The following is a 15080-nucleotide window of genomic DNA, read 5'->3' as shown; positions in this document are numbered from 1 at the left end:
CGGTCTGTCTGGAAGGGAAATAGGTTGGCGGACTCGGAGGCCAGAGCGCTGACTCAGCCAATGGTGTATCGATCCAACTACTTAAAATCCCCTCCTCATTCACATCACCCAAGGTCCTCTGCCGTATCCCTTATCCCCGACCTTCGTCCTGTGGCCGACACCAAACAAGGTCATATAAAGTTACTATTTAGATCTATGGTGGTTCTTATATGAGAGTAATTTAGTTCCAAGAGTTCATCGTTAGCTAGGCCTATTTATTCTAGAATAACACCATGGACTTGAGTTCAGCATTAGCTAAGCCTACTTATTCTAGAATTATAACAGCAAAAGTTATAAATCATAAGCAGAATTTTTAAAGAATTTTACACATATGAACACTGTTCTATGTTTAATTAAATAGCAGTAACGCATTTTCGTGTATGTTTATGCATCGCCATTGGCACTAGGTTACAATGACACTGGATTTTCCAGACAGATTTATTGATAATAATAAATCATTGTGCATTAAACGCTAAACACAGCCGCAGCCGACAGAATTCTGGCCACCACTCTAATCAGGCCTGCCAAGGTTTGTGCTTACGCTAGTACCAACAAACGCTAGTCACTGATCTAGTGACTATTTCAATGTTGCCAGATATGGGTATATATCCCTAGATTTTGGGGATTTTGGGTGTCTGATGGGGATATTCTGTACAAATTTCTATGAAGAAGAAACAAAGATGAGTAAAACTTTATAGTGTTGCAATTAGTTTACTTGCACTTATATGAAGTATAGTGAGTAATTTCTATATTATTAAAGCTTACATGATCAAGAGAAAATCTATTTCTGGAAATGGGGATTTTTGGGTTGCTTTGGGGATTTTTTATCACGAGTTTTGGGGATTTTTAGATTACCCAGCTGATCTGTCAACACTAACTGACTAGTCAGTTGGACTGTTGTTGTCGACGTGGTTGGTCGCCTCTTTTCAATCCCGTCTCCTTGAGCACGTGTTCGACACCGGTCTTGCTCCGTTTCCTTTGCAAACGTCTATAAGCATTACAAGTATGGAGAATCAGGTATCCAAGTTACAGCAGGTTGGACCTTCTAAGGACGATGCCACAACGGCTGAAATGGATAAGAAACTGTCAGGTTTGTCTTTAAATAAGGTGTTTTTTTTTATATTAACTGTGCTACATTTAGAAAGGGAGGCACGTAGTTAATCTTTTGTGTTCAATTCTTGCGTTAATACAATAGTGTTGAATATCTTCTATTGATCAGAGCTAAGATGTAAGTGGGTGTTCAAGATGTTACTCCACAGCAACGATTTTTATTTATAGATTCCCCTGTAGTATCCGTTTGGGCTTAATACCTTCATATTTCCATTAACAATTTGTTTGAATAACACTCGATAAATAATTAACTCATTTAAGATTAAATGTTTTTGAAACCGTGTGAAGGTATGTGAGGAAACACGATTTTTATTTATAGATTCCCTGTAGTGTCCGTTTGGGCTTAATACCTTCATATTTCCATTAACAATTTGTTTGAATAACACTCGATAAATAATTAACTCAGTTAAAATTAAATGTTTTTGAAACCGCGTGAAGGTATGTGAGAAAACACGATTTTTATTTATAGATTCCCCTGTAGTATCCGTTTGGGCTTCATACCTTTATATTTCCATTAACAATTATGTAGTGTTTCGTAGAACATATTTGTTTGAATAACACTCGATGAATAATTACCACATTCAAAATTAAATGTTTTTGAAACCGTGTGAAGGTATGTAAGTGAGGAAATATGGTATTTATACCTACACAGTGCCTTAGTCATGAGTTGTATTATAGATGCCAAGTCCCAAGATCACAGTTTTGAAGAATTTAAAATGACTTCTGTTATAAAAATGTTTCATATCAATAGGCTACATTAGATTGTAATTTATACTTATAATCATAACCCGATCTAATGCCATTGTGGTTGTAACGAGGATTATTATTATTATTATTATTATTATTATTATTATTAGCTAAGCTACAACCCTAGTTGGAGAACCAGGTTGCTATAAGCCGAAGGGCTCCAACAAAGAAAAATAGCCCAGTGAGGAAAGGAAACAAGGAAATTAACTCCAAAAAAGTAAGGAATAATTGAAATTAAATGCCTTGACAGTAACAGCGTTAAATCGATTTTTCATTTATAAACTATAAAAACTTTAAAAAAAAGACAAAGGAAGAGAAATAAGATAGAATAGTGTGCCCTGGTGTACAAAATAGATTAAGACACCATTAGGCTAATTGTCTGATTAGTGACGTGTGCATATGATAATCTTTATACCTACCTTTTCAAAACTTGGTAATTTAGTTTAAGACCCCCGTAAATAATGGAATTACGGTGTTAGTTAAGGTTTCGTATTAAGGTTTTGCGTAAACGTTAAATCACAGATGACCCCCGTTCTTTCAAAGCTAATTATCTCTTATAGAAATTAAAATGAAAATAGTTCGAAACAATCATTTGAAGAATACATCAGCCCTTTTCCAAGCCAAAGAATCGATTAAATCTTTTGCACTTTTCCCCTTTCTAACTTGAATCCTTGTCATGTTGTTTGTCACTTTATTTATTTTCTTATTTCCTTTCAATACTCTATTTTATCCCTGTTGCAGCCCTTGGGGTTATAGCACCCTGCTCTTCCAACTAGGGCTGTAGCTTGGAAAGTAATAATAATATTAATAATCAGTAGATTTCATACTGTCTAGTGCATTTTTTGCTATTAGTAATTTTTTTCAATTTATTAGATTTTGTATCATATACTACCTAGATATATAAATACCTTTGTTTCATTATTGCTCCGTCCAATATGATGTTGCAATTTGGAGGTTCCGGGTTTTTTATGCTTCCATGGTCTTCCACCGTCTTAGAGTAGAGTTCTTTTGCTTGAGGGTACACTCGGGCATGTTATTCTATCTCTTTTTATAGTTTATATATGCAAGATCTATTTTAATGTTTTTATAGTTCTTAAAATGTCTTATTCTAATTGTTCATTACTTCTCTTGTGTTTTGTTTCTTTTCTTGTTTCCTACCCTCACTGGGCTACTCTTCCGTTTTGGAGCCTTTGGGCATAATATAGTGCCCTGCTTTTCCAACGATGGTTATAGCTTGTTATAATAATAATAATGATAATAATACCTCCTGTCTTCATGTTGATTAGCCACTCTCTCTCTCTCTCTCTCTCTCTCTCTCTCTCTCTCTCTCTCTCTCTCTCTCTCTCTCTCTCTCTCTCTCTCTCTCTCTCTCTCTCTCTCTCTCTGTTCCCCACGACTGACTGATTGATATCACATTTATTAATAAAAATTCCGTGTTAAATTATCTTACCGTAACTTTTCCCATCACACTACGTATATGATGTAACAAATACCTTTTAAAGCGAAATTCCTCAGAACTTTCATTAAACTTGCCTTTTTCTTGTCGTTTAATGACTGTGCAGAACATGACATCTTAAGTAATGAAAAAATTACATAGCTTCTAGTTCATGTAAGTGTTGGACACTCATTGTCAATTATTGCATAGTGCAATTGCCCGTCATATATGACGATTGTTACGAAAAGATATAAAGAGGTAGATTTTGTTGTTTATTGAAGTAATTTTTATTCGAAACATTTTTAAGTTGTGGCATGAATATTTTTCTGTTTTTTTGTAATTATGTCCTGGAATGTTGTTCTCTTCCTTGAGGGTACACTCGGGCACACTATTCTATCTCGTTTCTCTTCCTCTTTTTTTTTTTTTTTTGTTAAAGTTTTCATAGTTTATAGAGGAAATATTTATTTAAATGTCATTGTTCTTAAAATATATTATTTTTCCTTGTTTCTTTTCCTCACTGGGCTATTTTTCCTGTTGGGGCCCCTGGGCTTATAGTATCCTGCTTTTCCAACTAGGGTTGTAGCTTAGCAAGTAATAATAATAATAATAATAATAAATGGTATTATAATTTTCCACTTCTAAATTGTTGGTCTAGAATACAGACGTGTTTCTGCTCTGAAATTTGACGCCAAGTAGGCTACCCGTAGAGTGACAAAGCTCCTTACTGACCTTGTGTATAACATTGACCTCGATTAGTGCCATAGCCTGTGTACCAAGGTCTTTCACTGTCTTGGGGTAGAGTTCTCTTGCTTGAGGGTACACTCGGGCACACTATTCTATACTATTTCTATTCTTCTTGTTTTTAAAATTTTTATTGTTTATATTTGAAAGATTTATTTCATTGTTGTTACTATTCCTAAAGTATTTTATTTTCATTGGTAATTACTTCTACAGTATTGTAGTTTCCTTATTTCTATTCCTCACTGTGCTATTTTCCCTGATGCAGCCCATGGGCTTATAGCATCTTGCTTTTCCAACTAGGATTGTAGCTTAGCAGTTAATAATAATAGTGGAGTTCCTAACTAAACATAAACGTGAAGTCTTAGGCCTATAAGCGTTTCCTTAAAACATAGATCCATCGATAGGCTTATGCCTAAAACTTCCATCTCAAACACCCCAAATGATATATACGAAGTTTTATGTCCATATCTTCAAAATCATAATACATAGGAAATAGAGGAGCAAGATTGAGAAAAACTCTCCCACGAGAAAGGATTAACCTTGTACTAACCATCCATTAAAGCTAGAATAGATTTTAAGATACGATGACTTGTCAAATTATCAGAACTGGACGGTCCAAAATATTTAATATCAACGCTTAGTGTATATGAGAATTTTTCGGTATTTTTAGAATAATTTCTATTCAAATTTAATTACGGTACCATCATTTTTAAGGACGATATTAATTGATAACCAAGACAATTTCGTCATGAAATTACTGTATTACCAGACCGAAAAAGCTGTTTTAACAGTAGTGGTGTCGTTATATAAAATTTGAATAAAGATAGATTACGATGTTTGTGAATATATTTGCCAGTCATATTCATTAATTGTGACTTGATATTACGTTGATAACAAATATGTAGAATCACAGATTTAAATTATGATATATATATATATATAATATATATATATATATATATATATATATATATATATATATATATATATATATATATATATAACCCTCAGCTCCTCTGTTCTTCTGTACTAGTTTATTAATACCACAAGCGGTACACCATAGCCATAGGCCTATTACTCAAAAGGTATATGCAACTTGTGCTGGTCTGTTAGTAACGTTCTTGCCCGGCGGTTACCTGACTGGGATTCGAGTCCTGCTCAAACTCGTTAATTCCTGTGGTCATTGCGAGGTTGCAGCGACCAAAGGAACTAACGAGTTTGAGCGGAACTTCAACCCCAGTCTGGTCAATTATTGACCATGTTTTCTGGGTATAAATGTTCCGTCGAGGTATTTTCTAAACGTTCAGTGTTGAGTTTAGTTCCTTTCAATATTCCTCTAGTTCTTACTGTTGCTTTAAGTTTTATTCTTATCATGGAGTAGACAAGACGATTTTTAGTCCATATTCAAGGAATTGGGCATCTCTAGTAATCATTATGCTCCTAAGGTCACAGTTGTTACAATTCGTCGGGTATGAGACGTGATTGCCATAGCAGTACTCTCCGTAGAAAGAAAAGATACTAGTTCCCTTATATTCCGGTATAAGTGACCTGGGCTTTTATTTTGAAAGGTAATAGCATTATTGTAAAGCAAAACTATATTTGCTTAATAATATTGATTATGATGCCCTTTGCCACTAGTTAGAACCATGAATCACAAGCAGCTTTGCCCTTGATAAACACTATGATTGTTCTCGATAAATCCGTGATTAACATTGCCATTTTACTCTGTCAACATGGCTCGTAAATTTTCCTAACGCTTTAATCCCATTAAGATAAGGTTAATGCTTGACTCATAAGTACGGGGATTTGTTGAATCATAGGCCTTATGAGATTAGGTGATTAGTTTTTATTGAATAATGCCAAATCACGTTAGAAACTCCTAGATTATTTGCAGTATCCCTAACATAATGTATTATACCCTAGTACCAATGTTAATTCTTGAATAAGAATTACGTATAAAGTATAGAAGATAATACTTATAAAATAAGACCCAACGAATGTTGTGGTATCTTCAACACAATAGCACGAATTTAAGGTAGTTTGTTACACGTATATTTCTGGAAATGTTATAAATTAATTGCCAGAGAAGTGTTGATTTTTATGATTGTGATTCAACTTGGTAAAATCGAAATACCAGTTTAAAAAGTTGCAATGGGCTGTGACTTGTAGGAATGGGTTTAGTGGTGAAGTGGTTAAATTTCGATCTTAGGAACGTAATATACCTTCCTATACTCAGCGCACCGATAAATGACCGATAGGAGAGGGCACCTGGTTTTAAACGGATTCCCTCACTGGTGCCACATCAACACAGATCACTGGCTAGCCTTTCTCTCTCTCTCTCTCTCTCTCTCTCTCTCTCTCTCTCTCTCTCTCTCTCTCTCTCTCTCTCTCTCTCTCTCTCTCTATATATATATATATATATATATATATATATATATATATATATATATATATATATATCTATATATATATATATATATATAATATATATATATATATATATATCTATATATATATATATATATATATATATATATATATATATATATATATCTATATACAGTATATATATATATATATATATATATATATATATATATATATATATATATATTATATTGGTGTACATGGTCTGTCTAAAAAAAAGTATCCTACTTTAGGCACTAAAAAGCATCTTACCTTTGGCTGGGGAAAATATATTACATACATAACATGAGTAAGGAGGTTTAATACCTCCTTGGACGTGAGTGGGACCCTAAGCTCCTTCAATGTAGGCCCCTTGGGCCTGCACACACTTCAGCCAATGATTCTACCACTGCCGAAAACACTTCTGGTAGGCTTCGATTGTAATGGTGTTCATCTTTGATGTGTTTTGCATTATCTCTTCTCCACTCTCAAAATGGGATCCTTTCAATGGTGTCTTTAATTCTAGAAATAAACAAAAGTTGCAGGAATCCATCCCTGGAGATTAAGGATGTTGGTCAACGACTGGAGTTCCTTATTTGGCCAAGAATTTTTGGATCAGGTGGGATGAATGAGCGGGGCACTGGTGCAAATGCCAATTTTTTTTTTTTGGCACTAGATACAAAATTTCTGACCAAACATGGCGTTCGAGTCATTAACCAACCTCCCTAAGCTCCATACATGGAGAGTAAGGGGGAAGGGAGTAGTCATACCCTGGTGAAAGGGGGTACCTCGAGAGGTACACTTGAAATCCACAACTGTCGTGTTGAAGTTAGGAAAGGGGGAGGGGTGGGAAGGGTTGAATCTGTGCGTGCGTGTATGTGCATATCTATCTAAATATTTAGCCGTCATTTTGACGGGTCTCGTACACTAGTCGTTTATTTAAAGATAAGGGGAATGGAAACGAAGCCCTATCAAATCCATTAAAATCCTGTGAGATTTATCAGTTAATTCCAAGCAAAGAAATTACTAAAGCTGATAAGCTCAGAATTCAGTATGTCCGATAACGTAATCACTTTTATACTATAATCAGTATTAAGATTATAAATATAATGTTTGGCTGGGGCGGGAGTGTCAAGTGAAATTTCCCGTCGCCCCCGCCCCCCCCCCCCCAAAAAAAAAGGAGGGTGGGAGAGCCTGGGGCAACTGACCTTTGGGCTGCGGGACAAGTTTGGTCATTGCTTATTATCTGGCTCCTAAGAGACCATGAAGGTGAAGTGAATGCATTGCTTGGTCCTAGTCCTACTCGTAAGTTGGGTGGAGAGGGGCTTGGACGCTGATCATATATAAATATGGTCATGCCCCAGTTCTTGGCTTGAGGCCTAAATTTTGTATTAAATTCGATTCTAGGACATTGTCCTGCTTGGTAGGGAATTGTCAGTGTCCGTTGAATCTGCCGTTCATGAGTGGTCTTTAAACCCTTTAAAACTGTGCAACGTTGAAGGCTAGGTTAGGTCTAGTTCCTCCTTACCGGATGAACGTGATATTCGAAAATTTTAGCGGAAGAGGAAATGTTTTAAAACTTGAACTGTTTTAGTAATTCAGTTTCTTTTTAATATTTTCTGATTATATTATTTTAGTACTTAGTAATCCAGCACGATGTCTGATCCTATCTAAACCCGTTTTAAAACTTAAGTATAGATATAACGTATATAGTTCATGCATTCATAATTGTGAATGGTAGTGCTTCCATTAGACCATGTGACATTTTGATTGTATTTTATAATTTTTTTCATCTTTTTATTTTTTTGTGTGTGTTTTATTACTAATGAAAACGCGTAGATGCTTGGTGTCTTGTCGATCATTGCTGTTATTAATTATCATTGTCACTAAGACTTGTAATCGCCTGTTGACGAACAAATCAATAGCTTATTCTAGAGAATATCACAAGAGCACGTTTTCCCCAGTCGTCTTATGACCAACGACACACGCAGCCCTGAATAGCACACTATTATTATATTGTTGTTGTTGTCGTCATCATCATCATTATTATTATTATTATTATCATTATTATTATTATTATTATTATTAACTAAGGTACAACCCTAGTTGGAAAAGCAAGATACTATAAGTCCAAGAGCTCCAGCAGGGGAAAATAGCCCAGTGAGGAAAGGAAACAATGAAGTAAATAAACTACAAGAGAAGTAATGAACAACTAAAATTGAATATTTTAAGAACAGCAACAACGCCAAAATAAATCTTTTGCATATAGACTATAAAAACTTCAAAACCACAAGATAAATAAGACAGAATAGTGTCTTGAGTGAGCAATATATTTGTAATATAAATTCAACGACACGAGGTTGTTATTCTTCTCTCGTTTGAACAAGAACATGCATTAGTCTACCACCAAGGTTATATAAGAAGCCAGGAAATAAGATATAGTTTTGAGTATTGTTCTCCTGTCTGGTGTTCAGCTGCTGATTCTTATCTTAATTTGTTGGACAGAAACTCACGGTCTATTAAATTTCTTATTCCTGATCGAGATATTAATCTTTGGCACCGTCGTTCAATTAGTTCATTATGCATGTTGCATAAGACTTTTCATAACTCTGACCATCCTTTACATTCAGATCTCCCTGGACAATTCTATCCTGTTCGTAATACTAGGCAGGCAGTTAATTCTAATAGCCAGGCCTTCTCCATCATGAGGCTCAATACTACACAGTATTCTAGAAGTTTTATTCCAACTGTTACCAAGTTGTGGAATGATCTTCCTAATCGGGTAGTTGAATCAGTAGAACTTCAAAAGTTCAAAGTTCGAGCAAATGTTTTTCTGTTGACCAGGCTGACATGAGTCTATATTTTATATATAACATATCTGTTTTTGACGTTGTTAATAGTTTATATATGACATATCTATTTTGACGCTGTTACTGTTTGATATATTGTTAGTTTATTCTCATCATTTATTTTTTTCCTTTCATCACTGGGCTATTTTTCCCTGTTGGAGCCCTTGGGCTTATAGCATCTTGCTTTTCCAACTAGGTTTGTAGCTTGGCTAATAATAATAATAATAATAATAATAATAATAATAATAATAATAATAATAATAGAGCACTCCAAAATCAAACCAATGTTCTCTGGTCTTGTATAGTGCCATAGCCTCTGTACTATAGTCTTCCGCTGTCTTGGAGTAGAGTTCTCCTGCTTGAGGGTACAGTCGAGCACGCTTTACTATCTTATTTCTCTTCCTCGTGCTTTTATTAAAGTTTTGATAGTCTATTTATGAAATATCTGTTTTAATTATGTTACTGTTCTTAAAATATCTTATATTTTAATTACTTCTCTGTAGTTTATTTGCTTATTTCCTTTCCTTACTGAGCTATTTTCCTTGTTGGAGCCCTTGGTCTTACAGCATCCTGCTTTTCCAACTAGGATTGTAGCTTAGCAAGTACTGATAATAATAATAATAATAATAATAATAATAATAATAATAATAATAATAATAATAATAATAATAATAAAAGTCTGTTTAAATGTTGAGCCTGATATCAGGTAAACATAAAACGTGATTGCATCGATATTGACATTTAAATCTTGAATGTAAAGCATGTAGCCTTTTGTAGTTTTATCTGGGTTGGTTACCTTGACTGGATGGCCAGCAGTTATGTTAGTGGATCGCCTTTAAAGGCCCAAATACACTGTCAGTTATGATTGTATAATAATATTATTATTATTATTGTTCGTTATTATTATTATTTGTTATTATTATTATTAGAAGCTAAGCTACAACTCTATAGTCGATTCTTTTTAGTGAGGCAGATTTGCACCAACTCACAGGGGTGCCCTTTTAGCTCTGAAAAGTTTTCTGATCGCTGACTGGTTGCACAAGAAAATTCTAACCAATCAGATAGCAGGAAACTTTTCCGAGCTAAAAGGGTACCGCTGCGAGTCCGTGCAAATGCGACTCATTAGAAAAATTGAGTATAGTTGGAAAAGCAAGATGCTATAAGCCCAAAGGCTCCAACAGGGAAAAATAGCCCAGTACGGAAAGGAAAATAGGAACTGAATACATTACAAGAGAAGTAATACAATCAAAATAAGAATATTTTAAGAACAGTAACAACATTAAATTAGAAAGAATATGCCAGACTATTAGGTGTATATCTATGCAAAGACAGAATGAGGCGTAACCACAGGGGACCCAATAACTCTTAAGGGCAAGTACCTCAACTGGTGGCTGGTGCCCTGGTTTGCGAGCACTGTCACACCCACTCACAAGGACGTGCTTGCACAAACACGGGTATTGTAGAAGCATGATTGGCAGTATGTTTGAGACTAGATTCTCTCTCTCTCTCTCTCTCTCTCTCTCTCTCTCTCTCTCTCTCTCTCTCTCTCTCTCTCTCTCTCTCTCTCTCTCGTTTGACTTATGCATTATTCAAAACTCTGTCCTAAAATATCGTTTAATAATTGGATTTGTTGCTAACCCTCTCCCAAAGGTTTTACATTATTTGTACTTAAGATACTTGTAAAACTAGAAGTAGATTTTGATTACAATTTGTAGAAAAATTAATTCGGTGCATAATCCTTAGCCAGTAAAATTTGCTAAATCTTCATGAAGCATTTTCCATTTTTACCCGCCGAAACTTTGCCAAATTTGATAAGTTTTCCACCCTAAGTTTAACATGTTTAATCTTCCATCGTTCGTTCGTTCGTTTTTTTTTTTTTTTTTTTTTTTTTTTTTTTTTTTTTTTTTTTTTTTTTTTTTTTTTTTTTTTTTTTTTCACTGAAAGCCTTTTCCGTTCTTGAGACGTGTTAGAAATGACATTGTTGGCAGGGACAAGGTAGACCTTGGGTGGACGTACTTACCGATTGTTTTCGTATGGTTAAATAATAGAAGAAAAGACTTGACATTAAACATGCAATGCGGTGTGTGCTAAGCAAAATACTTAAGAATGTATACATTAGATTGATCTTGTAGGGCCGTAGTGCATAGGGTTCCCCTGCACGATATGACAAAGGAAAGCATCCCGGCTTAAAGTAAGAAACTTGCCTCACAAAAACCAGGACAGGAGCTGTATTGACAACTCCCTAAATTTGATCTGAAAAGTGTCCTACGGATTGACCTTGTCTGATTGTTTTGCAGTCGTTATTGTCACAATTACGATCATGGGGTCATATTAATACTAATTATTATTACCTCTCATTAAGCACCAGGACTTCAATTTTAAATAAAAACAATCGGCAAACATTATGGGGTAACGAAATTCCCACCACCCATATCACTAGGGATTACTCCTGCCTTTTTTATAAGAGAATATCTATTGATCCTTGAATACCATTGAATAGATGCATTAATGATTATTATATCTGGAATCTACTCTGGCTAATACTGATTAGTTGTGTGATTTTATCTTGGCCAGTAAACAAATGTACCAAAACTAGGTCATCTTAAAAATGAAGCAATTTTTAAACAGTTGTTGTTGTTATTATTATTATTCTTATTATTATTATTATTGTCAAAATTGTTTATCATGACTTACCCCTACTTGCTGTCATTGTTATTAATTATCACTTATATATAGTAATCACTATTACATTGGTAGAAAGGCGTGTTAGCATAGGAAATGAAGTGAGTGAGTGGTTTCCAGTGAGTGGGGCTAAAACACTGATGTGTGATGTCGCCATGGTTGTACAATTTGTTTGTTGATGAAGTTGCGAGAGAGGTGAATGCTAGAGTGCTTGGTGGAGGATGGAAAAAGATAGATGAGAGTGAGCATGAGTGGGTGGTGAATCAGTTGCTGTTTACAGATAATACTGTATTGGTTGCAGACTTAGAGGAGAAGCTGGGTCGATTAGTGACAGAGTTTGGGAGGGTATTTGAGGGAAAGAAGTTGAGTATTAGTGAGTTAGAGTAAGGTTATGAGATGAGCGAGAAGGGATACTTGTGCTAGGTTGAATCCTATGTTGAATGGAGTGTTACTTGAAAGAGATCAGTTTAAGTACTTTGGGTATGTTGATGCTGCAAGTGGTGGTGGAGTTGGGAAGCAGATGTACGTCAAGAGAGTGAATGAAGGATGTAAAATATTGGGGCCAGTGAAGGGAGTGGTAAAGAAAAGAGGGTTAGAAATGACTGTAAAGAGTTCTGCATGAGAAAGTGATACTACCAACTGTGATGTATGTATCGTAGTTGTGGGGAATGAAAGTGACAGCGACAAAAATTGAATGTGTTTAGAGATAAAATGTCAGAGTATGGCTGGTGCACGGTCCGTGGGCTTGGTGTGTCTCGACTAGATAGGATTAGGAACGAAATAGCAAGGGTGAGAACTTGTGTAAGAAATGAATTAGTTGCTAGAGTAGATATGAAAGTGTTGAGATGGTTTTGCCATGTAGAGAGAATGGAAAATGTCTGTCTGCTGAGGAAGGTGATGAATGCAAGAGTTGATGGGAGAAGTACAAGAGGCAGGCCATGGTTTGGGTAGATTGGTGGAGTGAAGAAAGCTCTGGGTGAAAGGAGGATAGATGTGAGAGGCAAGAGCATGCTAGAACTAGGAATGAATGGTGAGTGAGTGTGACACAGTTCCAATAGTCCCTGCAGCTTCCTCCAGTCACCTTGGTGAGCTTTAAGGTAGCAGCAGTAGGGGATTCAGCATATGGAGCTTCATTTATGGTGGATAACAGGGGAAGATAGGCTGTGGTACCCTAGCAGTACCAACCAAACTTGGCCGAATCCCTTGTCAGGCTGGGAATAGTGAAGAGAAGAAAAGTCCCCCCCCCCCTTTTTTTTTTTTTCTTTTTGTCTGCTCCCAAAATTGACATATGTGCCTTGGTAGGTAGATAGATAGATGGATTATTATCATTGCCATTATTACCAAATATTTTCAGTGGAAGATATTTAATCTTCGAAATTGCTCTGTCAAGATAATATAAATATACGACTCTAGAACACATGAAATTTTGTCTAAGCTTGTGATAAACTTGGTGTTTTGGGTTATGGTTCTTGGCATTTAAAGTTATTGTAATGCCGGAGTTTAACCATATCTGCTTGATATAGGCCTACTGTAAACTTTGAAGTTGGGTACATTGTGCATTGTTGATTAGAAAAGACCTTTGAAACCTTATAATATTATATTAAGTCCACAAAAATTAGGCGCAACATAAACTAGCACCTTTTTCTCGTTAACAGACAGTGAAATCGAGTCGCTGATAGACGCCAGCCTCCGTGGACGCCAGAATTCTTACAGTCCATACAGCAAGTTTGCAGTTGGAGCCGCCCTCCTGACCGAAGACGGATCAGTCATACTAGGATGCAACGTAGAGAACTTGTCCTATGGCTTGGCCATATGTGCTGAAAGAACTGCCGTTAGCCGCGCTGTCGTAGAAGGACACCGCAAATTCAAAGCCATAGCAATCACGGCGGAAATGGGCGAGAAATTCGTTGGGCCGTGTGGCATGTGCAGGCAGACGCTGGCTGAGTTCGGCCTAGACATGGAGGTGTACTTGTCCATGCCTAACAAGAAATACATGAAGACGACGGTGGCGAAATTACTGCCTGATAGTTTTAATCCAGAGTGGGTCTCACTCGGTAATTAACTGTGCAGTTCGATTGTGTGGTCTGTGTATTGTACAAACGTGCCAATTAGTTCTGCATAATTGTAAAACATTAGAGTTCAAAACGAGTCTTACTTGAGTACGATAAATTACCTCAGATTCTTATAGATACGCATAGACTTTGTATAGTAATTATATTTTATATCTTAAGAATACATTTAATATTCTGGACCTTCAATGTGTAGAGGAATTTAATCATTTTTATATGGTCTGAGAATTTTTGTCTGTTTAGCAAAATTAGCAGTGTGTAGGCTTATGAGTTCCATTTATTTTTTATGTTGAGACCCTTAGTAGACGAATTTGTGGAGCAATTTTGCCATTTCTTTTTTTATTTAAGAATTCTTGGGAAAAATACTTTTGTAACAGACCTTTGAAATGACAATTTGGAAGCATTTTATATATAAAGCAGACTGGGAGTCGCGTGTATTCAATTAACTTACAGTATATAAAATTTGAGTCACTCACTGGTGACAGGATATGTATTATGTGCCAAAATATACATTTTTATTTGTTCTATTGTTTTTTTCATTTATTCATATATTTGTTTAGAGAACTTCAGTAATTAAACCACTATTTTCTCCGTTCTCATTTCTGCATTTTTATAGTTATTACCTCCGCCAACAAAGTTGGGAGGAGGTAATGTTTTCACCCCTGTTGGTCCGTTTCTGTCTCTGTTTATTCGTGAACAACTTCCGGGCCACAATTTCACTCTTAAGCCCTGTCCACACAATCAAGCATGCCCGACGGACAAAGAGTGATACCGGTCCACAATAGTTAGTGAAAATGAGGGTTGATGACGTCATAAGCGGGAAAACTAAAGGCAGAGATCTGGCAACACCGTATGATGCCAGATCCCTGTTTATGGTTTTCCCGCATCTGACGTCATTAACCCTCATTCTTACTGACTATTGTGGTCTGGTATCACTGTTTGCCCGTCGGGCATGCTCGATCGTGTGGACAGGGCTTTAGAGTAGTGAAACTTTCAGGGATT

General features: G+C 35.8%; 1 protein-coding gene across 1 annotated transcript; it reads left to right on the top strand.

Annotated features, from left to right (window-relative positions):
* Window positions 1-913: 913 nt before the first annotated feature.
* Window positions 914-14603, top strand: LOC137645055 (cytidine deaminase-like). Its single transcript, XM_068377911.1, has 2 exons — window positions 914-1129; window positions 13665-14603. The coding sequence occupies exons 1-2, from the start codon at window positions 1045-1047 to the stop codon at window positions 14069-14071; spliced, it is 492 nt and encodes a 163-aa protein (XP_068234012.1). The 5' UTR covers window positions 914-1044; the 3' UTR covers window positions 14072-14603.
* The last annotated feature ends 477 nt before the right edge of the window (window positions 14604-15080 follow it).

This window comes from Palaemon carinicauda, chromosome 8 (genome assembly GCF_036898095.1).
Source record: "Palaemon carinicauda isolate YSFRI2023 chromosome 8, ASM3689809v2, whole genome shotgun sequence".
NCBI classification, from domain to species: domain Eukaryota; kingdom Metazoa; phylum Arthropoda; class Malacostraca; order Decapoda; family Palaemonidae; genus Palaemon; species Palaemon carinicauda.
The sequence above is the reverse complement of the archived record's forward strand: the minus strand, read 5'-3'. Positions and strand labels throughout refer to the sequence as shown.